Source organism: Meleagris gallopavo, chromosome 1, assembly GCF_000146605.3.
Source record: "Meleagris gallopavo isolate NT-WF06-2002-E0010 breed Aviagen turkey brand Nicholas breeding stock chromosome 1, Turkey_5.1, whole genome shotgun sequence".
Classification (NCBI taxonomy): Eukaryota; Metazoa; Chordata; class Aves; order Galliformes; family Phasianidae; genus Meleagris; species Meleagris gallopavo.
Window position 1 is genome coordinate 14,448,716 of NC_015011.2, and position 25,137 is coordinate 14,473,852.

General features: G+C 36.9%; 1 protein-coding gene across 3 annotated transcripts in view; it reads right to left on the minus strand.

Annotated features, from left to right (window-relative positions):
* CD36 (CD36 molecule) overlaps window positions 1-18,475 on the minus strand; it is a 37,154-nt gene extending 18,679 nt beyond the window's left edge. Inside the window, exons 1-2 of one of the 3 annotated variants that reach the window (XM_010726962.3) lie at window positions 18,374-18,475; window positions 5,994-6,228 (exon numbers count right to left, since the gene is read on the minus strand). In XM_010726962.3, coding sequence (XP_010725264.1) covers window positions 5,994-6,113 — 120 coding nt within the window. In that variant the 5' untranslated portion in view covers window positions 6,114-6,228; window positions 18,374-18,475. Of the gene's footprint in view, window positions 1-5,993; window positions 6,229-9,197; window positions 9,327-18,373 lie in introns of those variants that run through there. The other 2 variants (XM_003201880.4, XM_031553023.1) reach the window with 2 other exon arrangements.
* Between the last annotated feature and the right edge of the window lie 6,662 nt (window positions 18,476-25,137).

The window sequence follows — 25,137 nt, forward strand, 5'->3', positions numbered from 1 at the left end:
GAGGGAACTGAGGTTGTTTAGTTTAGAGAAAAGGAAGCTAAGAAGACCTCATTGCTCTCTACATCTCCTTCACAGGAGGTTGCACTGAGCAGTGTGTTAATTCTTCCTTCTGAGGTGACAAGTGATAGGATACAAGGAAATGGCCTTAAGTCATAGTAGAGGAGGTTTAGATTGGATATCAGGAAGAATTTATTAACAGGAAGAGTGGTCAGCATTAGAACGGACTCCTGAGGGAGATGGTGGAGTCATCATCCCTTCAGACATTTAAAAAATGGGTGGACATGGTTTTGCATTGGGCTTGTAGCGTTAGGTAGATGGTTGACTTGATGATGTTTAAGATCTTATGCAAACTTAATTATTCTACTTTAGTGTAGTGTAGTCTGTTCATGTGCAGCTCAGCATGCTCAGTGTCTGCTTGTGTATTGTACTCAGCAAAGTATTTGGATGGGAGCACAGGCAAGAATTTGACCTCCTGCTTCTGTGCAACTGGGACAGGGGAATGCTCAAGGATCTCTGGCAGCTACATGATCAAGAAGACAAACTAAACTCTCTGTAAGTCTACAGCATGTAACAGGCACAAAATGAATAGAGGAGTTGCAACCTTGGGATAAAATTTGAAAGCAATGTTACTGGCTTCTTAAAACCTTTAAGGTTTCCCTCCCACCCCTTCTTCCTCCTATAACCCTTTGCTAGGTATTATAGCTGCACAGAATGACACACTGACTCCCCCACCACTGCAGATCTTGCTCAGAGATGTTGGACCTCTCCTTCCATCCTTGAGAGGTGCAGAAGTAGCATCCTATTTGACCTCAGCTTTAGACATTCGGAGCACTTTGCAATACGTTTATTCTGCAGTGATCATATATCATATGTACTATGTACTTTCTTATCAGTCAAGAGCTAATTTGCTGTCCACCTAGAAAGGTGGAGTGACTCTCCCTTATTTTTCATGCAGGAATAACTGGGTCTCTTATATGCTTGGGAAATGCTAATGGGAAAAAATGATCTTGGATATTGTATGAAGAGGCCCCATGGAGGGAAGTAGCTGGGGAGCCAGGCTGAAGTATGCTCCCTTATGGATTTGCAGCCCATCCACAAAATGGCACTACTAAGACATGGGGGCAGCTTTAAGAAGACAGCCTATTCTGACAGCTTTGCAGTGAAAGGGAAAGATCAGCTACCACCAACTCCTGGACCTGACCCATTCACCTTCCCCTTGTATTGGGCCAGTTCTCATTCTTCCAGGAGCTTTATCTACATTCTGGACTAGAAGAAGACTATTTCCGTTTTTTATTTTGTTTGGTTATTTTTCTGCCAGTGAGCTTCTTGGCTCAGCTGTGTGGGAAGGGGTGAGGATCAAGTGAGAATCAGGATTTAAACATGGGAAGCAGAAGGACAAAAGAGGGAGGAGGAGGAAGGGAGTAAGACTATTCTTTTTATTGGCATTTGGCCATTATTGTAACACTTTTTTGAAAAAGGTGTGTACATTTTGCTGCTACATATTTTAAGAGTGAAGATCATGGGTTAAAGTGGAAAAAGTCTAGAAGCCTGTCCTTATTCAAGTTCTCATTTAATAGCACTAGTGTCCCCACACCAGCAAGTGTTTGGGTTTTGGCTGTCTGATCACTTGCAAGGCTGCCCCTAAATACTATCCCTCTCTGTAGCTGGCCTCACATATATTCACCTAGTAATTCTGCCCTGCTTTTTGTCCACTGTGATTTTATGAAAGGTGGAGTAATATGGGAAACAAACAATTCCAGCTGTTAATATGAAACAAGTCCCAGCTCCTTAGTCATAGAATCATAGAATGGTTTGGGGTGGAAGGGACCTTAAAGATCAACAAGTTCCACCCTGCCTGCCATGGGCAGAGATAAATACATCAGCTCCTAGTATCTATCTCTAATACCTTAAGCAATATTTAACTATTGTTAGCAAAAGTAGCTATACAGAATGCAATTGCTACACAGATAAGTTCAGATCATGACCTAAATGTGCAAGACTGAATGACATCAGGAGGAACTTTAACCCCTTTTCTTTCTGACATTTTTCATCTGCTGATTGGTCAACCAACAATACACAAACTGAAGGCTGGGGTAGTCAACAATAGAAGCCTGCTATATTTTACTGCTTTAGACAAAAATTAGTAATTATGATTTCTTATGAAGAAAACTGCATACAATCAAGCCAAAAAATGTCACGATTCTGGGGGAACAGAAAGATGTTGTGTGTACCTTAGGCTGCAAGAAAATTGCTACTAGTTTATCTCTGTGTGTTGCTATTTTAGGCTGCAAATGCAAGCTGGGGAAAACAACACGGTCCTGTGAAACTGAAGTAACTAAATTCCATGGAAACAATCTCCCATTTTGTAGCTGAAAGTAGGAACAGACATTTTTTACTTTTTATATCATGATAGTTCTCCCACATATTAGACTTCCTATTCAGGCTTTGTTGAATCAAAACTTTTAGTCCTTTTTCAGTTCTTGGTCATAAAAAATAATAGAAGCCAATCAATTTTACCAGTGCTGAAGTACATGTTATATGATCACATATGTTACTGGAGCCAGCTGTTACTTTAGTTTCATTAGTTAAGATAGAGAAGTTGCATATGTCTTTCACAGAAACAAAAATAAATTAGAAGTGCGTCCTATGCCTCTGGTACCCGAGAGGCGATGATCTGGCCAATCATATATAACAGATATGTAGAGAAACAGATGCCTACACACAGTAATTAATAGCTAAAACTGATAGCAGGTTTTTTTTCAAAAATAGCAGAAGTTAACCTGAGGACTCCACTGAAACAGTAGAGCACTGATGTATTATGACAAAATATTCTGTATCATCAACTCACTAGGAGTTTAATATATTAAGTAATATCATGTAGCTTCTCTTAATCTCTTGAGTTTGCATTCAGGTAAGCAGCAAAAGATCTTAGAGAAAAAGTGGAAAATAAATCACCTAACAATGGCTTTGAATGATTAGACTTAGCTGGAAAAAATAAACTCGATTTTGTCTAAGTTAATAATATTGTATTTAGGGGGGAGAAAGGCAAAAAGTATAACTGAGCCACGTCGATATATCTCCTTTTAGCAGTATCAGATGTAAATTTTCTGATCGATTGTTTTGAATTGACCTCTCCTTTTTTTTTTTTTTTTTTTTTTTAATGTTGGATAATAAAGGTGATTTCAGTGAGAGGAGGGTTGGTCTCTTCTTACTGCTAACAGGTGACAGGACAAGAGGAAATGGCCTAAAGTTGCACCAGGGGAGGTTTAGGTTGGAAATCAGGAAAAAATTATTTACAGAAAGGGTTGTTAAGCACTGGAATAGGCTCCCCAGGGAGTCACCATCCCTGACTGTCTTTAAAATCCATTTGGAGGTGGTGCTCGGGGACATGATTTAGGTTGTTAGAGTTAGGGTAGTATGGTTAGGTTGTGGTTGGACTTGATGATCTTGAAGATGTTTTCCAACCTGAGGAGTTCTAAGATTCTATGAATCTATATCACATGACAGTGAGCAATAGAAATGTATTGAGTCATATAGAAATGTATATTTTGATAGCCTCAAACAAAATACTTTTTGTAAAGAGCTCTGAAAAGTTCATGCTTCGCTTCTTATTGTGACAAGACTAATTTTCTAAACCTCTAAGGTCTCCATGGAATGGTATCATTGCCCTCTGGATAGGTGCAGCTTGGGAAAACAATTTTTTGTCCTTTGGTTCTGGAATCAAAGGTGCCTTTAAAAAAAGGCACCTTTCGCTGTATAGAACCAATGCTGAAATAGTTTAATATTGACCTTGTTAATCTCTTGCACGATGCTACTGGTGGTGGTGTCAACCTTATGCCTCACATCAGATGAAATGGAAATATGTATACTTACAGATTGTACCTTGGAAAAAAATCTATTTTTGTTTGTACATTTGTTTCTATTCTACTGTCTCTATTGACAAAATCCAATGAGACTGCCACTGAAGCCAGACTGTTTCTATGAAATTTTCTTTAAAAAACAAAAAGGTTTAGGGAAAAAAAAAAAAAGTATATTTTAATACTTATCTTAAGTATTATAGCAGTGAATAAAAATATTTGTTATTCTTGTTAGCAATTTCATTTACACAACTAGGAACCATTCTATGACTTTAGGTAGATTCAAGACCCTCTTGCGCATCTTCTGAACTGATCTTGTATTTTAGCTGTATTTATCTTGGCCTATCTTTTCAGAAAAGCAATTGCCTTGCAGTCTCCTGGTCTCACTGAATAATCCGCATGATAAACAGAAAAGAAATAATCCAATTTGACTTGTGGTTAGAAAAATAAAACATCCCTATTATTTAAATAAACAAAGTCTCTACAAATTTACTCTTGTATAATTCAGATGAATTGTGGCACTAATTTTCATTTTTATATACTTCTAACAAGTTGTCATGAAATAGCTACAAACATCTGAAACATGATCACAATGCAGAAAATTATAAAGAGAGAGAAGAAAAATTATTCTGTCTAAAACATTACTAAGAATTTGTGCATGTATAATTTAATATGTAGATATTTTCAAAGTACGCTGTATAACTGGTCCATTATTACAAGTAAACAGACGAACACAACATTTGCAGTGTATGTAATTTGCTTTGAAAATGCTAACAGCACAAGATAACATTGTGGATTAACTGAAAGAAAATTTTTGGTGTAAGGAGATATATATTTAAAAATAGCATGTTTACAAGAAAATTTTCAACTTTCTCAATATTTCAATCAATTGAAATTATTTGCAATTATACACAATGTCTACTTTTTTTTTTTTTGTAAAATACTAGAATGTGGGTGAGACTTTATGTAGAGACACTCCTCTTTTGCATTTAATATTTTTTTATATTTTTCTATGAATCTGAAAAGATCATGAGAGAATACAGTGGATGCTAAGAATTGAATGCAGAAGCCTTTTTTTTTTTAGTTTTTTGGTTTTTGTTTTTTTACAAAGTGATGGTGGAATCTATGCAAGGCTTCAATAGGCAATGAAACATTTCCTGACTGTTCATGTATCCACTTTTCTATTTGACTTATATTGCTGATGAATATATTATGTACAGTCTACCAGAAGAGTTTTTAAATATCTTTACCCAAAGTTTCCAGCATCTTCAACTTCACAGCAGATCTGTTAGGAAGACTAACCAAAGCCTGATTTCTAACTGTTGGATAGTCTGATCAATTTTAACTGGTTTCCATGGCTTCTATGGTCATTTCTTTTCAGCATGGCTTACACCCATAATTATGTACTCAGTTTGACAGTTAATTTAACAAATTAACTTCTCATTTTTAACTACAGTCAAAACTAGATTCTAAAGAAAATCAGGTGAAAAAAGATTGAGAGAAAGAGAGAAAAGGAAATGTTTCGCCATGAGGTCTACAATACTCTACTTCAATTATTCTTCACACTCCTTGAATCAAGGAAAGGTGTGTGGTGAGATTTTGTAGTCTCATGAAGAAAAGCATGTTTCAATTACATAGATACAGAACATGATCTGAATGAACTCAAGAGTAAGACTAGATTCTGCATTAGAAATTTGTGTAGGTTATGTGCAGTAAGGAGTGCATAGTTGCATGAAGTGCATGCATAAATGCATGGAATGAGTTCCAATTAAGAAAAAAATGCAGAAAAACAGTTGAATCAGTATAGTGGTAGAAACCAGTAACAATTGTAATTGTAGTAAAATTAAATAGACTGTTGAATTAAATTAATTAAAATTCATCTCAAAAAAATATTTTACCTTCTCACTCAAATCATGAAAGAGCAGGCAACCATGGTAATGGAATTCAAATATTAAAGTAAATGCAGCAGCAACTATTCCCAGGAAAGTTTGGATTGGGTACGTTACATAAGGTTTTAAAAAAAGTTAAAAGAAAATGAAAAAAATAAAAAAGGAGAAACAGAACAAAAGATTCAGAAATAATGACTATTCAGGAATCAGAAAACCACTGGATTGAAAAAAAAGAAATATTTTGTACCTTTTTTATTGCTCTGCTTATGAGGTTATCTCCAACTGGTATCAGAACTCCTCCAAAGATGGCCAGCACAGCACCAATGACAGCCCCAGTAAGGAGCCCACAGCTTCTATTACAAGTCATTCCTCTCCTCTGACAGGGTGCAGACAGGAAATGTAAAAATATCCTTGTTGCACTCCTCCAAGCTTTTTTTCACACTTCTTGGTTCCAACAGACTCACTGATCTTCGTGAGAGAAGCTGATAATGTACGGAGAGAGTGAACAAAAATTACATTCCAAAGGTCAAAAATACAAAGTACATGAGATGAAGTAGGTAGGAAGATAACAAGTCAAAAACAGTCTGAGATAGCAGTACCGAAAAAAAAAAATTATACACATTTGGCGTGCTAGTCACTTGACATACACACAATCTGTTTTTTTTTCTCATTTTTCTTTGTTTTATGGCTCTGTAGTGTTAGGGAAAACTGTCATAACAGTACTCAGCTGACATTCTTCCTTAGGAAAACACTTTCTCAGAAATCTCCCTGTGCCAAAGCAGGAGGTTATAGCCTTCAGCCTTGATCACAGCCTGCAATGCCCATGGCTACCACTTCAAGCAAAATCAGGGGCTTACACCACTTGTGTAAGCTACCCAGGCTAGGCCTGCAACACAGCTTAGTGGATACGGCAGTCTCTAATAGGAGGCTGTCTTCTCGTACCTCTGTCAGTCCACAATCTACTTCTGAACGGATATAATTTTGTTTCATAGAATCATAGAATGGCTTGGATTGGAAGGAACCTCAAAGATCATCCAGTTGCAACCTCCACTGTGGGCAGGGTTGCTGACTGTTACATCAAGCACTGGGTTAGGCTGCCCAGGGCCCCTTCCAACCCAGCCTTGAGCACCACCAGGGATGGTGCAGCCATAAGCTCTCTGGCAGCCTGTTCCAGCACCTGTGAAAAACTTCTCCCAAAGTTTCAGCTACTTCAAGGCCAAAGCATGACCAGGTTTTCCTTGTAGGAGTTGAATTCTTACTCTCAGCCATCCACCCCACCAGCTGATTTCACCAGTTTCAGTTGCTTTACAGAAAGGCAGACTTCTTAACAACTGTCTAAGTGTTGGTCTTTTGAGTGTATAACACCTTATATTTAATTCAGTCTCAGAAAAAAAAAAAAGTTTTTAAATTATTCATTGGGAAACAACCTTTGCTGGCAGTATGAGTTTAACTATCTTGAGATCTGGCCTCTATCTGAAGATGTCAGAAACAAAATCACAATGATACCAGTGCTGTAAAATGGTAACATATAAGCTCCTAGCAATATCTTGTCATATTTAATAATGCTTATGAAAACAACTGCATAATTTATACTTGCTCAGGAATTAGTTATACCCACCGAATTTAAGTTTCTTATTTGCCTTTGACCTCCAAATAAATCAGCTCTTTTCTACTTTAGACATCATTGCCATAGTCCTTCTTATTTTCACCTACATCTATTTGTCAGCTTGTTGTAACCATTTCTAAATCACTTTTAAAGCAGGTATTAGTTGTAGAGTTAATTACACACCCGTGCCCAAGCAGAGCAAAGAAAAGCAGAAGGATGTAATGAAAGAACAACTCAACCTGAATTCCCAGTTTACTCACAATTAAAGGGCTAAAAAACTTCCTGGATTTCCAAATAGTAGAGCAGCTGTAGGATGAGCCACGTTTTATTTTTGTAAATCCCATATGCAGTTATGATGCCCTTTTTAATGGGGGAAAAACAAAGGACACACACATCATGTACTGACACCATGTACATAGTCAGCAGGTTAATGCTGTGTCCTCTTGTGTCCTACATGTTGTCACAACAATAATATCATGTCTGTCTACACCTGAGCCCAGACTGCTTCTTTCATCTGCTTTGGAAATCCATCTTGGGCCTGTTTTTTATATATCCTAGCTTTTTTTTTTTCTTTTTCTTTTTAAATGAGAAAGTTCGTAAATATATATTTTAAAATTAAAAAAAGGAAGTTATTTTTCCATAAGTCTTTGAAAAGGGCTTTTAGATATTGTCAGACTATTTTTCTTTGCGTATATAATGAGGCTTTTCAGAATCAACAGAAATACATATTCCACTGAAATCTATTACCATCTAACCTTCTACAAGCTATTCCAGTGGATTTTTTACATTAGGTAGAATAGATATCCCACATCGTCACTATTAATAAATAGAAGCAACTGACTGCCTATAGCTTCTGCCTATTCACCCTTCTCCCACCAAACACAATGTAACAATAGTCTAGACATAGCTCAATTTATGCAATTCCAATTATCCATTACACAACTATAGTGAAGAGCGCTCACAACTTATTTGCACAGAAGTAAATAACATATTTCTATCATAACTGAACATAAACATAAAATGTAAAGATTAAAGTAGTGATTTCCTACAAGAATGTTTCTTCCCAAATTCACTTATGGTTTGCACATATCAATTCAAAGTAAGCCCTTACAAAAGTGAAGAATATTGTCTTCACTTCCTTAATGATTTCTCCAGATCCAATAGTTATTTTAAAACATTTTTTTGTGTGTGTAGACTTCTTTGATTCTGCCATTGAATTTGATTTGCTGCCCCAGCTAACAGAAAGTAAACAGGGAAGTGTTCATAATGAAAACAAGAAGAGATTTTGAAAATACTGGTGAGGATCTTAATCCACAAACATGGTTGTTTTAAAACATAATTCCACTTATTCTTTTGAAGTTAAAAGGTGATGTTAAAAGTTTTGAAATATTTAATAGATACATTTTCAGGGAAGAGATTATTTCTGCTTTTCATTTTCCTTTAAAGTCTGACATACTTTTGAATTATAGTTTTGAATTTTTTATTGTGAATTGTAGTAATTAAAATATTTACAACATTGCAATAGCGTATGTTACAAATATCACTTTTAAAACATGCATTTTTTAAATATCCACCTAATTTCAGGAGCTGTAATTTCAATAATATTAAGTATCAAGTGACAGAATGAAATTGGGAAAACCAGCAACACTGAACATATAATCCCACTGTTAACATTATAAAGAGATCCACTAATGCATGTACACTTCTATTTCTCCTTGCAGTGTTGCAAAATCCTATCATTTTATTTTATGTTACAAATAAGTACATTCAAGATTTTTTCACCAACTGAATTTAAAAGGATTTCTGAGGAAAACCCCCTGATTTTAAATGTATCATATGACTCACCTTGAGTAAGGGCAACTGACTTTTCAGCTGAATGTACAGGCACTTAACACACGACTTGCATCAAGTTACAAGCAGCTTGAGCTCCCCACCAAGCACAAACCCTCAGAGCTTCAAGGGGGCGCTTATATATTCCAAGAGATGTCAGTTCCCTGTTTATCTTTCTGCCAGAAGAAAAAATTAAGCTGTATTGGTGCTTGGGGAGGGAACTGTCTATTTTTGCAGTCTGACTAAATGCCACTACCTAGATCCCTTGGTAATATACTTAGCAGCTGCAATCTTTGCCAAATTTTGATCCAAGTGAGTCAAAGGTCAAGGAGACAAAAGGGTAATTTCCCTATTGGTTCCTGGTCACTTCTCTCCTGATATCCATACGCTTGGAAAGTGCCCATATTAGCAAGTTATGACTAACTTGCTTAGCAGCTTCTTAAAGATGCTGAATATTTACAAATACCCTTTTCTACACAGCATGCCTTGCTGTATTAAGCCTTACTATTGAAGTTACTGTGTCAGAGTACAGTATGAAACCCTCTGCAGTTTAATCATCGTGACAGTATACTTTCAAGTAAAACAAAAGTCAGGAAACAGCAGAAAATTTTGTAAACTGGTTCTTTTCACAAATTGGATTACAACATTTCCTCACAAAGGGCTAATGCTCTTCCTCTTGAACTGCTAGTTCAAAAAATTTATTATCCCAAGCTCCTTTCCATTAATGTATCTAAAACTCAGTTAGTCTTACATTGCTATCTCGACCACCCGAACAGTTATCCCAGCACAGTGTATACTAAAAATTATCAGTTGGGTAAACTTGCAGAAATATATTTTTTATATACCTCTTTACCCCCTGTGAATTAAATGAATGGATTGTCTTAAGAGGTCCTGGCAGCATCAAGAGGAAGTGATTTATAAATGGTTTTCTTGATTACAAGAGAGAAAATACTCCTAAAAATAGATTCTTAGGTGCAGACTTTCAGGATATAGCATTGCATGTGAATTTGTGATTCACATATTCAGTATTTGTTACGTGTTTTAACTTCCTCTTTATTGTTTCATTTTTGATATTGCCCTATTTTAAAATTGAACTGATGTGGAAGAAGCTCCCTTCCTTTAATCCACTTCTGCTACATCAGTCCAAGATGGATTAACAAACCCAATTTTTTCCTCCTGGTGGGGAAAGCAATAGTGACAGTGACCCTAGTTCTTAGAAAGTAACATGAAGGTCAGTCTTTGTAGTAGACTCACTGACAGGAAATGTTGGTGACCTTGAATAACTCCAGTTTCACATCCTTGAAAAGTGCAGTAAAACTATTGTTCACTTTTTCTAATTAAAGATTGAAGCTTAGGTGTGGAAAGAAGTTGTCCTTCATCTTGTGGTTCATGTGCACTATTTTTATGGGCAGAAATTGGAACACGGGAAGTTTCATACTAACACAAGAAAAACTTCTTTACTGTCAGAGTGAGAGAACTGCAACAGGTGCCCAGAGAGGTTGTGGAGTGTCCTTCCCTGGAGATAATTGGGATCCACCTGGATGCCTACCTGTGCAACCTGCTGTAGGGAACCTGCTTTAGCAGGGGTTTGAACATGGTGATCTAGAAATCCCTTCCAAACCTTATAGTTCTGTGATTATAAATGTCATTATTTCCATTGGAAGTCTATTCATATAATACTATAAAAATACTGTTTATAAAAAATATATAAAAATATATAAAATAGGATGCTTATGTTAGGAATTCTTTCCCTCATTTTCTTCCCAAGCTGCTCTGCCTTATTGTCTACTTATTCTTCTCTTCTAAAAGGAAGCAATTCCAATTACTCTTATCTGCCTGTGGATATATTCTCTACCATATCCATTTTCTTCCTCTGCAATAGATGGGGACCAGTATGTATCAAAATGAATCTGAATGTGAATAGACAAGAGAGGAGAATGTCTGCAGTTTTTTGTGGTATTAAGTTTGTTTAATTTTATTTTGTTTTGTTTTGCTCCTGAAGCCTTCTTCTCCAGGCTGAGCAAGCCCAAATCCCTCAACCTTTCTTAACAGAAGTGTTCCAGCCCTCTTATCTCCTCCATGACCTCCTCTGAACCCACTCCAAATGATGTGCATCTTTCTTGGGCTGGGTGCCAAAAGCCTGGATGCAATACACCAGATGGGGCCTCACAAGGGAAAAGCAGATGTAAACAATCACCTCCCTCTCCCTGCTGGCCACTGTCTTGCATCCCAAAATAGAATTGGACTTATGGGCTGCAAATGCACACTACTAGCTCAACCTCATTATCTATGTCACTGATAAAGATGTTAAAGAGTACCGGTCCCAAGACAGCCTCCTGGAGACACCACTTTTGACTGGTCTCCACCTGGACAAAGAGCCATTGAAGGAAAATCTCTTTTAGCAAGCTGTGTTTGGTGGTGAAACCAGGCCTGTCAGATTCAACAACAGAAACCAGCTGAAAGGATTTGAAACAAAGGAAGTTGTTCACTTTCAAATGTCTGTTGTTTTTCTGTTTCATAAAAGAAATTAAAAAAGTAAAACTTAATGGTACTTCTGTTTCTGGCTTCAGATCAGAGTTCAGAGATTATAGGGGAGAAAGCAGAGACAAAAAAAGAACTGTAATGACAGAGAAAGCAAAAAATTACATACTTCATCAGAATTTACAGAGTGCTTCCACAAAGAGACTGTAGAGAAATGACACTCATATACTTGATAAAGATATAGAAAACCACAGGAAACACCCTGTATGAACTCTACCCTCATTTCTTGATTTAAATATACCACTGATAAGAAAATTCTAATGAGATTAGCATAATTCCTCACTTTTTTAGACAACTCATTATAGAGACTTCTGGAAATCACTTTCTTTGGCATGCTTTCCAAACATAGAAGGAGCAAATGAGGAGAGATACAGTCTTTCTGTATGTTATGGGATAACTAAATACTCAACATCTTATTCTGTTTTGGGTTTTTTTGGGGGGCTGGGGTTCTGTTTGTTTTTAAGGTAAGATCTTATCTATCAGAGGGGATGACATACTGTTATGGTTCATATAATTTGAATTCTGAGGTATGTCCACATAAATGTTCCCACGTTCCTGTGGAAATTCTCTAATGTACTGTAAGGCGTGACTTTGTATGGCATGCTTCCACACTCACAGAAAAGCCACTTGCTGGGTTTTCTTCATCTCTCTGATCTTAACATTCAAAACATTAGAAAACTACAAGAAACACTTGTCATTACTTTTGCACTCTCTGAACAGAAACAACAAGGAAAAGAAAGAAAGAAAGAAAGAAAGAAGAGAAGAGAAGAGAAGAGAAGAGAAGAGAAGAGAAGAGAAGAGAAGAGAAGAGAAGAGAAAGAAAGAAAGAAAGAAAGAAAGAAAGAAAGAAAGAAAGAAAGAAAGAAAGAAAGAAAGATTGATTTTAAAATAAATATTTTTAAAATAAAGTGTCAATATGTACAGTAGAAAATGAAGTTAATCTTGTCAGCATTCAAAGCCTGTCTTTCTAAAATCTTTTAGATACTCTTCCTATTTTGAAGTAAAGGTGTGAGAAATTATGCTTGCCACCCCTTTATGGCAAAAAAAGCAACAGTTTGTTTTAGGTAGTTCAAAATCCTGCTGTCACCACCCAGTGGTCCTCCCAGGTTTACCCAAAGTTATTAAGTCCTATAAGAAGAATATCATACTTAGTCATAACAAATTCAAAACATTCATAAGACCAAAAATAGGAACAAGTGTCTTCTATTCACAAATAATCTCACTCTGATTCAGCACACTTGTCTTCTGTTATGAATTCTGTTTTACTAAGGAGGACAATGAGGAAATGGAATCATCTGCAGAAGAAAATGTGCAGTATGACACCAGCTAGATAAGAATTTTGCCCTCCTGCATGCATGGGAGATACTAGGAAATGTTCTTTTATATGGAGTAAAGTTTTTGTATTCACAAAAGATAATGTGATTTCCTCTGGCAATGAAAACCTGCTGTGTATCACCTAATCATATTATACAAAAGTGGCACACAAGCTTTCCACTTGGATCAGCTTCAACTGGTCAATTTGCTTTGCTCCTATTGCTTACAAGGATCCTCTAGTGCGAACGTTCACCTATATGAAAATTCTGCCTGAAAATAAATTGAATACAAAACACCAATAAATTAAAAAAACAGAATTTTCTTTTCCTAAATGATATGTTCACTGTCTTTGTCTCAGCTACTCTCACTGTGACTAGCATTTTGTACTATCTTATTTTCCAAAAGAAAAAAGGAAAAGAAGAGGGTTACATGGCATAGAGTACTAACTTCACTTTAAAAGAGGGAAATACTAAGATACTTCAGATGTCTCAGTTTTGCTTTTAACATCTCCTAAGGACCTAAATGTATTTTTATAGCAATTCTTTTCTTATCTAACGTTATCTACAAATATTCTTGCAAATAACATTAACCATGTGAAAATTATCTATACGAACTAAGGAAGAGAGAGGCATCGATTTCCTGTCCTCTCCTAAATGATTTGCACCAAAATGACTTGCTTAAGTTAGACATTTAAATTTTCAATAGTTAATATTAGAGCAACTCTACTCAGGCTCCCCAGTGAGATTTTCAGCTCCTCCTTTCATCAGTGTGTTGTATCAATAGTACCATGATAGTTATACAAGGTTTTGGTGAGTGCAAATGAGTTGCAAAGCAGATAGAAAATTTAATGGAAAAAGTTCAAAATATTTACTATCTGACATCAAAGGAAAGTTTGGCCAAAGATTGCAGAGGTGTTGTAACATTTTTTGCCCACCTTCCATCATAAACTTTTACTGCACATGTGTTGGCCTTCAAGGTTTTCCAGTGCATCCCATAATGTGTACTACAGACACTCATATCAAGCAGTCTTCAGCCTTCTTCAGCCTGGAAAACGATCCTCCCAAGCACACCATACATGATCCCACAACAGCCCGGAAGACTCATTTTGAACTGCTGTACTGCTCTTTCATTACCCACTAGTGACTCTCAGAAGCAGTTTTCTCAGCTCTATGAAGTTTTAGGACCTAAGGTGCTGTCCCTTGTGATTCTCAGTGTGTTCTGATGGTATGGAAACCATCTTAAAATACTACTGACTCAAGCCAACTTGGCAACAGTACAGTGGAAAGAGTGTGATACATTTAGTTTCTGCCAATTATGTGTTTCTCTATTAAACTGCAACTAGGTTATTTAAGGACAAAATGGGCGATAGAAGACCAATTAGCCATTTCAATTCTTTTCTACCCAGAAATACTGATTCTGCGTTCTTCTTTACTCACTATAGCATGTATGAACTACTGCCTTTCTCAGTTCTCAAAGTTCCATTTAAAAGCTATTTTCTATTCATTTTAGCAGGTATGAAAGCATGACAGAGGCAGGGGTAGAGCAAGCTTCATCTTTTCCACTCCCATGTGTTTGTGTGAGCTATCAGAATGTAGAAATGAACACAATACAGAATATGTAATATAATAACTCAAGTTTCTGTGTGAGTCTGAAGCAGCACAAGCCTATAAAAGTCTGTTAGCTAAAGGTCTGGGTCAGTCTGTTAATGCCAGAGACTTTTCTATTAGAAACTTAAGGAGGACACAGAGGAGGCTTTTATGGTAAGGGATAAAAATTTTGAAACAGATATATCTTTTGAAAGACAAGTGAAATTTAACAAATCTTTTCCTCACTTGGACATGTTCCACCTCTTGCAAAACTCTGCTCCTTGGCTTAGAAGTCACAGAATAATAGAGTAATTTTAAATGCCTTCACTGGTGCAATACCTGGTTGAGAAACAGTCATCATAATGAATCATCCCAACCAGACAGTGGAAGTGGCTGTGATGAATGACAAGGTAGTCTTTTGTCTACCAGCTACACCAGAATTTTTTATTTGCAATATTTACAACTGAGTTTTCCAATAAACTAAGAACAATTTTAACATTTTGGTATCTTTCCTAGTGATGGAGTCCTGGCAAATAATTGAAACCTTATTGTTTAGGTGACATCTTCCAGGCCTGGAGAGACATCCTTGGTCTGAGCAATATGCAGATCTTTCCCATGACTTCAGTTCTACCGTAAACACAAGGCATTAAAGCCAAATGATAAACCTACTTCCAGGAAAAAGAAAGATAAAAAGGAAAAGAAAAAAAAAAACTGTTCTAATCTTCTAATCTTTTAATCCTTTAATCCTTTTAATCATAAATGAGAATGGCTTGGGTTGGAAAGGACCCCAAGTATCATCAAGTTCCAATACCCCTGCCACAGGCAGGCCAACAACCTCCAAATCGGGTACTATACCAGTTTGTCCAGGGCCCAATTGGAGCATACACAATCTCTATAGGCAGCCTGTTCCAGCAACTCACCATTCTCTTAATGAAAAACTTCCCCCTGATGTCTAATATAAATCTCCCTTCCTTCAGTTTAGAAACATTTCCCCTTGTCCTATCACTACCTATCTGGGTAAAAAAGTTGGTTTCTCTCTTGTTTATAATCTTCTTTCAAATATTGGAAGGCTGCAATGAAGTCTCCCTGGAGCCTACTCTTCTCCAGACTGTACAAAACCCACTCCCTCAGCCTGTCTTGGTAGTAGCAGGACCTCCAGCTCCACAGGGCTACTCTCAAGGAGTTCTTTTCCCAGTCTGTATACGTATCTGGGGTTATTCCAGCCCAAGTGCAAAGGGGTCGGGGGGTCTTTATTTAAATAGTCCTATGTCCTGGGACAATTCACCATCTTCTCAGAATCAGTAATTGGAGTAGTATCTGGAGACCCAGACCTCTGCCAGGAGGCAGAAGTTTTCCTACTAGAAGAAAGTACAACAGAAAACATTATCTACACAATTAATATGGGCCAAAGTCCTTCCTGATACAGGTTTGTCCGTTGAGGGGATATCTATCGCAGCACAGACCTAACGGAAACACTCGAGAAAAATACATTTTCCTTATCAGCTGACAGCAGCAGTGCAGACTGTGTGGGTCTTGCCTAACAGTTTGCATGAGAGAGCAGTTTCAGACAGACTGTTTCAAGAAAATTTTTCACCTTCTATAACCTTTCCCTATGGATCTGGTGAGCTAGGCCACAAAAAAATACCTTGGCAACAGCTGAAGGTATAGAGAGATTAGGAAAACATGTGAAGAGTTACTGCATATTAGGAAAGACTTTACAACTATGAAGAACAGACGAGTAGAAGAAATACTAGTGGTGAAATTTGTGTTCTGGTAGGGAAAGAAACAGGCAGCTAATAGATACCTTGAACTTCTCATATTATACACTATTCTGATGCTAAGATATGACACTATACTTTCAGATGAAAACATGTTACAGAAATACGCATGTAACTATCAGTTACATACAAAGTAGATCCAAAATATAATAATTTAACTGGTTAAAAAAAAAGAAAACCACTGCATTTTTCACTATTTTCCTGTCTGCGCTCATTATGGGTCTATGAAGCATAACTTGAGGACATGAAAAAAAACTGACACTGGACAACTGCAGACTACAATTTTTACATAAATAGGGTATTTTTATCAAGTTAAAAAAATAATTGAGTTTCTATCATAGTGATTACATCAGCTTTGAAAGAGAATCAGATCACTAAAGCAGAACAAGTTATTAGTATATGCATGGTTACAGTACGTTTTCTGAATTATCTCAGAATTTCCATGACAAGATGAAATTAATAAATGTTACATCAGCATCTTTATTGGGCATGCATTATAACTGTAAATCTACTCAGATGTACACATTTTTCTACACTTCATTATTATGTCAGGATTTTCACATTCATTTATAACGTATTTATTTTATAAGCAGCCATACCACATGCTAATTCTTTCCTTTCACATGTTTGTAATAAATATATATAATCATTTGTAACATAGAACACATATAAAAGATAATGGCTTACAGACATGATTACATATACTTGTTATAGACAATTTAAACTTTGAATATCTTCATTTTAATTACACTTTACAATTAACAATACATTAATATGCAATTAAATTTTTATTGGCAGTATATTTATTCTTTATAAATTCTAGTAAATGGGCTGTTAGAATTATAAGCAGACAAGAAATAGAAGCTGAATGATCCCTTTGATTTCAGTACTTAAGACATGTAATAGTATTTTCATAGCAGTTATGTGTGTTAATACAATGTGCAATAATACAGCTGTGTGCTGAGAAACTGCATTCAGTTCAGAAGCAGGGTTACATAGCTGTATGGAGGGGGTCTGTTAAGTTAGCTCCTTATTCACAGAAAAACTGAGTTTCTGCAGTTCTACAGCAATTCTGCAGCTGCCCAGTGTCCAATGGGTGCAAAGACCACAGAGACCACAAAGAGAAACAGAAAGTTGCAGTAGATAAAATGTCTCAAGTGATGCCAAAGTTAATACTCTTTCACCCTGCTTCTTTGCAAGAAGGACCAGCTGTAAGAAATCCTTTCAGCGCTTACCCCTGCCTCAGCACTCCTTACCCTCTGCAATAATGCAGCACTTGCAGACAATGTGTCAGTTCCTTGTTGCCAATCCAGAGCAAGTTTAATTGCCTCTGGTCTTTGCAATAACTCTTTGCAAACACAGTCTAAATCCTACTTAATCCCCGCAAGACCCTGCAAGGCAGGTGAGGTGTTTCATGCTAGAAATAACTCCTTAGATTCAGGTTTGTATTCTGAGTTACATAAAGCACAGATAGATCAGAATGAGGGATCACATCTGTGTATACAGCTGTTCCAGTTCATTGGTATTTTTAAAGAACTTCACAGGCTTTGGTTCTAGCTATGTCTAATAGAACAAATAAGTCAAATGATGGTCATTGCTTTTTCCTGTTCCTTTTTGGAACCATGTGAGATCCTTTTTTCACAGCAGTGATGAATTGTTAAGGGTTTAGTTTACTTTTGGATCTGAACAGCAGATTGAAGCATTTCCTAACAGACAGTTACAGCAAACAGCAACAGGACCCTGAAGTGAGACAGCGTGACAAGAGCTAGAAAGCTACTTGTTGTATGCAGTAACACAGGAATCAGCCAGTGTCATAAACCTCTTTGCATTGGTTTCTGCGAAGCTCCATCTTTAAAGCCACTCCATCTTTAAAGTCAGAAAATGAAGAAACAAGGACAAGGGGGAAAAAACATTCCAGAAACTTTATGAATATTTTCTGACCTATTCATTTATATAAATGCTGTTTTTCTACCTTTGGTCTTCTTGGAGACCCGTCGCTTGCTTCCTGTATGGCTTTCGCAGCTGCAGCCTCCAGCTTGTTGCCAGACTTCCCTTCTGCCTCCCTTTCTACATGTGATACCTTTGACTCCTATTTCCTTCCCACAGAATCTCCTCCCTCCTCCAGCTCCCTGTCTCCCTCTCTCTCGCCTTTCAACCTATCATCTCAGCGGTCACTCCTCCATTAAGTATCTCCTACATCTGTCTCCTCCTTCATCAAATCATCTCCTAGGTATTGTTTTTTTTTTTCCTTCTCCCTCACTTCCAGAATTCACAGCTTTCCATCAATTCTGTACTTGTCCCATACTATTAGCATTTATGTCTCCTGAAATCTCTCATATTACTTCTTTTTTTCTTCTACGCATTTTCCCCCTTTCTGAAGTCCTAGTCCTAGACTGTCCTTTCACTTAATCAAAAACTGACTGCAACTGGGAACCTGAAAGCCATTTTTATCAGTGCTCTTAGGTACAAATATGATTTTTATATGAAAAGATTCATTATAAATAATTACTGTTTGCTACCTTAATCCTGTAATGTGTTCTTGTTAGTATTCCTTCCAGTAGCCTCAAAAGACAATGTGGTGCTCCTGCCAACTACTTTTTCCCTGGCCAGCTGTCATGCTTTTTAAAGTGCTCCTACTCTCAAGAAAATGAATCTTCAGCAGCTTCGCCCATACACAAAGCAGATGTGCTAAGAAAGGAAAGGCGATCCTCATCCTCCACTTACCTGTTCCAGAACTGAGAGACAATCTGAGAAGCTGGGAGCAACACGGACTTCTCTGTATGCAGACTCAGTGCAGGAGTAGAAATGTTGGACTGCCAAGAACAGTGCAGTGCCCTTCCATCCCACAGCAGCTAGAAAAGTAATAGGCTGTATCCTTCACCACTGCCTTGTGCTTTGTGAAGACAGGGCACAGCATGAAGCACCCCAGGCACTGTGGTGGAGTGAACACCCTCCATATAATTATACCCGGGCTTCTCTGTTTTGGGGAAAAAGTAACAACAGCCACTTATCAGATTCCCTAAATGGTATTGGAGAGGATTCATCAGGACACTCCCAAGCCTATCTGGGTAATCTCAGCCACAGGATTACAGGCATGTAAATACTCTTTTCCTCCAGCTTCTGGAAGTTATTTCTTCCACTGTGCACTCTTCTTGGCTAGTGGCTTTCTTGTTAGGTTTTCACCAGTCTTTTCTTCCAAATTCCTTTACTCAGCTGCCAGATTCTATTTGATACAAACTTCATTTTCCGTATTTGAATCTTGCTGTTAGGCTGCTGCCCACTTCCTCTTTAGGAATAAATCTTCACCATATCACTAACACTAACCCTAAAAGTTTCAAGTGAGCAGACAGCAATTTCCATCACAACATTGCACCTTAGTGTAACAAGAAATTCCATCTCTCTTAATTCCTGGCATGTGAGAACAGTTTTTACAACATTTATCCAACCTGGGTATTACCAAACATTTTCTATTCCAAAGTCCATGTACACATGGGAGCATGCCAGAATCTTGATCAAACACTACAGAGAGCACCACTACAGAGAGCACCAAGTTGATATCAGTCAGTTTATCTACTGTGCGTCTTCCAGCCATTTTAATGTCTACAACTATAATCTATCCATAGCTAAACAGCATATGTACGCTCAGTGATCTGTACAAATCTCCTTATATCAGACCAAAACAATTGTATAGATTAATTTATGGCCTTCCAACAGCAATCCTGGCAGAATCCTCTGATAGATCAACCCCATACAAATCCTAGTAAAAGAGAATCACTTAGTCATTTGGAGACAGCAGATATTTTGATTCTTCATCTGTATGTAATGAAAAGAATCTCAATCTTGGCATCCTACGCATATGCAGCCTTATGAATTGATGAGAGAGTATTTTCATGGATGCTAAACATGAGAACATAGTTTCCTGTCTTCTAGTAATCAATATTACTAGTCAAAAATATTTCATTTTTGACCCAACAAGTATTTATGCATTGTGCATTCTTGTGCATATACACATGAATGCACATATAGGTGCATTGTTTCAAATTCAAAACATGTCTCCAAAGCCTTGTAGTGTAACTGAGTTCTCTTACCTCTTGCAACTTTACCTGCATGTACCTCATACTGAAACACGTGTAACTAGATGGACTTGTGCTTACACATTGAAACTGTGTTACACACAGCTTAGCCAAGCTATACTTTTCATACCATTCAGGCTCCTCACCTGAAGAATAGGGAAGTAATACAGCTCTATTACTTTGGCATGCTGCCACACGTACTGTATTATTGCTTCAGTCAACCTTGAGGTACTACAGCCTTCATTAATGTGGCCATTGTATTTCTCTGTACCCTTCCTTTTCTTCAGATTAAATTTGCTCATAACAGTTTTCCACTTTAGAACTATGCTTCATCTAAGCTCTGTTTTAATACTTCATGTATAGTTCACACTATGAACTGGATGTTGTGCACTGAACATGTGATAAAATTGCGTAGATGGGACAAGATCAACTTCTGAGATATAGACCCAATGCAATACAATTTCTGATTTCACACCACATCTTTCTGGATCACCTAAAATATGTCCTAATTGGATCTTACAATTCTAAGGATCAAAATCCAGTGTAAGCCTGTTTATAATTGTACATGAAATGAATACCACCTCACTGAAGGAAATCTTCACACTGTTATTCCCAGTTGTGAAGGTAATGTAAAGTCTTCACGTGCTCTAGCAGAACTGAGTTTCTTGCTTGTGAACTTCTGTCAAATTTTCCAGGACTAAAAGCTAATCAATCTCAGTTAAAAACAAACAAACAAATAAAAATATGTAACAGACTACAACTTTTTTTAAAAAAGAAAAATCTTCAGTTGATTGTGAATCAACATTACTTTTGTGAAGTGAAAGAAATAAACTGAGAGATTATGATTCTCTTTTCCAATTTTAGTTGTCCACAGTGAATGTTGTCCACAGTGAATCTGAATGTTTGTCTGAAATCTCTTCACTGAGATTTCAGACTTCACTGTCTGCTGAGAACAGATCTTTCTAGGAGCTGAGTCCTCTCATTCTTACTAAATGATAAGTAAAAATTGTTTCTAAGGGCTATCTGCCATGAGTGCCTATTCCTCTGGAAAATTTTTACTCAGAATATTTCCCAGCGTGAGATGCTGTGTCTCCTTTTTCAGTAAACAAATAAGAGGGAATATTATCCTATACAATATCACCACCAAGTATTGAACATAGGCACTCCAAAGATCTTGAAGGCTTTCCAGGATTTCTGAAATAACTTTGATTTAGTTTTGATTTTTTAAAATTCAAAGGAAGCAGCAACTAATAAAATAATAATAATACAAGATTTATCTAGCATGACCTCACCTTTATTTTGTAATTGGGACCTATTTCATTCTGGTTTTTATGAGATATGTGAAGAGTTTCATCTTGAAAACGTACTGCAGTTAACAGAATTTAATACAGTGAAGTAACTTGAATTTAAAAGGCCTGTGGCCATTGTTTCTGTTTTGCTAGGGATGTATTTCATCTCAGTTGAAAGAGTTCCTAACACGTTATTAAATAATTGCAACACGACATTGTCCTATTCTGTCTGATTCAGTTAGATTTTTATTATATTTTCCTATTCCTCATTACGCCATATTTTAATTAATAAACTATTAATTTAATATATTAATATTAATTAACAATTAAAACTTGCTAAACACTCCTATTTGCAATATTCTGCCTAAGATTAGTAGAGTGCTGACACAATCTCAATGAGATGTTTTCTTCAAGCCAGAATATGAATTAATTATGGCTTTTAATTAATAAGATATTCATATATTATTAAGTTCAATATTAGGGTTTACCAAGGATGTCTTAAATCTAGAAACATACAATGCTGAGTGATATTCTTGAAGAAGTACTATGTTTACAAATATTTGGTATGTATGTTATGCATTTTGGTATCTCTAATAACAGAAGATCTAAAATATAGAAGTGCATTTATATTCAGAAGCTATTCACAAAAGAAGTCTTTGTTTTTTATTGCATGAATAATTGACACCAGTTAAAATAAGGTTATCAGGAACAATTTTTACTTACAGAAAATCAGGAATTAATTACCTCCTAGAGGGTTAAGTGGCCTCATCCTTAACATGGTAAATATACTTTTTTAGCGTTTACAAAGTTTTGGAGCCTCTAAACTAAATGTTTTACTTGCTTTTTGTTAATAGAGGCTCTGACTGTCTCAAAATCATGAATAACATTGTAATCAGAACATTATCTACTTTTAATATTTTCTTTGCATGTTCAAGAGTTAAATTCTGATTTGAATTTGGAAATTGTCAAGTAATGTAGTTCCGTGTTCAACCAAAACCCATCCCTGAAAGATTTATCCATCTGACAGCATTCACAACAAATCCCCACAGAGCCCACACGGAAGCTGGGAGAGCTGATGTGAAGCTGAGATAGTAGACTGGAAATTCCCAAGACTTGAAACAATATATATATATATATGAGGAGTTTTCCCAGTGCTCAGCTTCTCTCCTTTTGGAAAGATTCTTAAAATTTGTATTTCGTCTCAGCAGTCTTTAACTGTAGTTCACTTTTTTGTGTTCCCAGTTGAATTTTCCAAATATAAGTGGTATCTGTCATACTTTTTCTGAAATTGTGAGGTTGAGCATGCCTTATATCTCTTGAACCAGTACTGATTTCAAGTATACATGCACATGAAAAACAAGGAGGTAGTCTGGGATGGCCAGCACAGCTTAACAAAGGGCAAATAGTGCCTGACCAATCTTGTGGCCTTCTACATGGTATTTAAGGAACAAAGAAAGAGTGACTGATGTCACCTACCCAGACTTCTGCAAGGCTTTCTATATAGTCCCACATCAAATTCTTATCTCTAAGTCAAAAAGATATGGATTTTAAGGCTGGACTGTTTGGTGGATAAAGAATGGTCGGATGGTTACATGACCGGGTTGCGGTCAATGGCTCTATGTCCAGGTGGAGGCTGACGACAAGTGATTTCCCCAGGGAACTTTCTTCAACACCATTATCAATGACCTGGATTGTGGGACTGAGTGCCCCCTTAGCAAGTTTGCTCATATCACTAAAAAAGAAAAAAGAAAAAAATGCTAGAACAGCTAGAAAAGTGAGCACACAAGAAACTAATGAGGTTGAACAAAGCCAAGTGCAAGGTGATCCAATTGGGTTGGGGCAATCCCAGAGATCAAGGAGAACTCCTGAGAGCAGCTCTGCAGAGAAGGACTTGAGGATCCTAATGGACCAAAACCTGGACATGAGCCAGCAATGTGCTCTTGCAGCCCATAAGTCCAACTGTCAGTATGTCCATCAGAAGACGGGCAACCAGAAGGGAGAGGGAGGTGATTGTCCCCCTCAATTTTGCCCTGTGAGGCCCCATCTGGAGTTTTGCATCCAGGCCTGAGGCCCACCAGCACAGGAATGATGCAGAGTTGCTGGAGCGTGTCTGAAGGAGGCCATGAAAATGATCAGAGGGTTGGAGAACTTCTTCTATAACAAAATGCTGAGGAAGCTCAGCTTGTTTATCCTGAAGAAGAGAAGGCTCCAGGAAGACCTCTTTGCATCCTTCCAGTAGTTAAAGGGAGCATGTAAACAGAGGGAGATCAACTTTTTCACAGTCTGATAATGATAAGGGGGAAAGGCTTTAAACTAAAAGAGGTGAGATTTAGATCAGATATTAGGAAGAATTTCTTTACTTAGGGTATGGTGAGGTACTGGAGAAGGCTGCCTGGAGAAACTATAGATGCCTCATCCTTGGAGGTACTCAAGGCCAGGCTGGATGGTGCTTAGTGGTTTAACTGTGCCCGTGGCAGAGAGGTTGGGTCTCAATGATCTTTAAGGTCTCTTCCAACCCAAGTCATTCTATGATTCTATGATTCTATACCCTGTGTATGTTTAAGCACATCCATTCTCAGAACATCTTTTTCCACGAGTTCTTGATTTACAAAATATATATTTAAGAGCAAATGAAGGTGCAGCAGTTAAAGCCATAAGATTTACAAAGAATTCATAAATCCCTTCTTTTTCTGCAACATCAGATTAAAAAAAAAAAACTGACAATTATTCATTAATTAAAATATTGTGGGGGAAAAAAATCAGATTTTTTTGAATAGTAATCTTCTGAATTCATGAGCTCATGCTCTGCTTCCCAACCTTTGTGTCTAAAGTCAAACTCAGTAGAAGATGTACTCTAAACAAAGGAAGTAATTCAAAACACATTATTTTAAAAATAAGGCCCCAGGTTTATTGTCAGAGGATACCCTAAACATCTTAAAGTGAAAATTACTTTTTATATTTTCTGTTTTTAAAACTTTTATATGTGTTATAAGATTCATAGATTTGTACGTTACAGTTCTGAAATAAAATCTCCCTTAAGGAAATATACAAGTGGCAGTAATATTCTCATTTCTTTGAAGAAGAGCTTCCCCGTGAATTCACCAGCAATAAGAATTTAAACCTATTTCAATCTTGAATAAACACTTCTTTTCTTTTCTTCACAGTTTACAAGCTTAAACAGTCCATTGTACCTTTCCTTTATGGAATATGCAGATTTTCTAATTAATGAGAAGTCCAAATTATGACTTTTGCTCAAAATCCTCTACTATTTGGATTATTATAATTGGAGTAATGCAGATGTAAAGAATGGAAACGTGTGTATCTTGTGCTCAAAGACTGTCTCCCCTACTGGACAGTAATAATGGACACTGCTT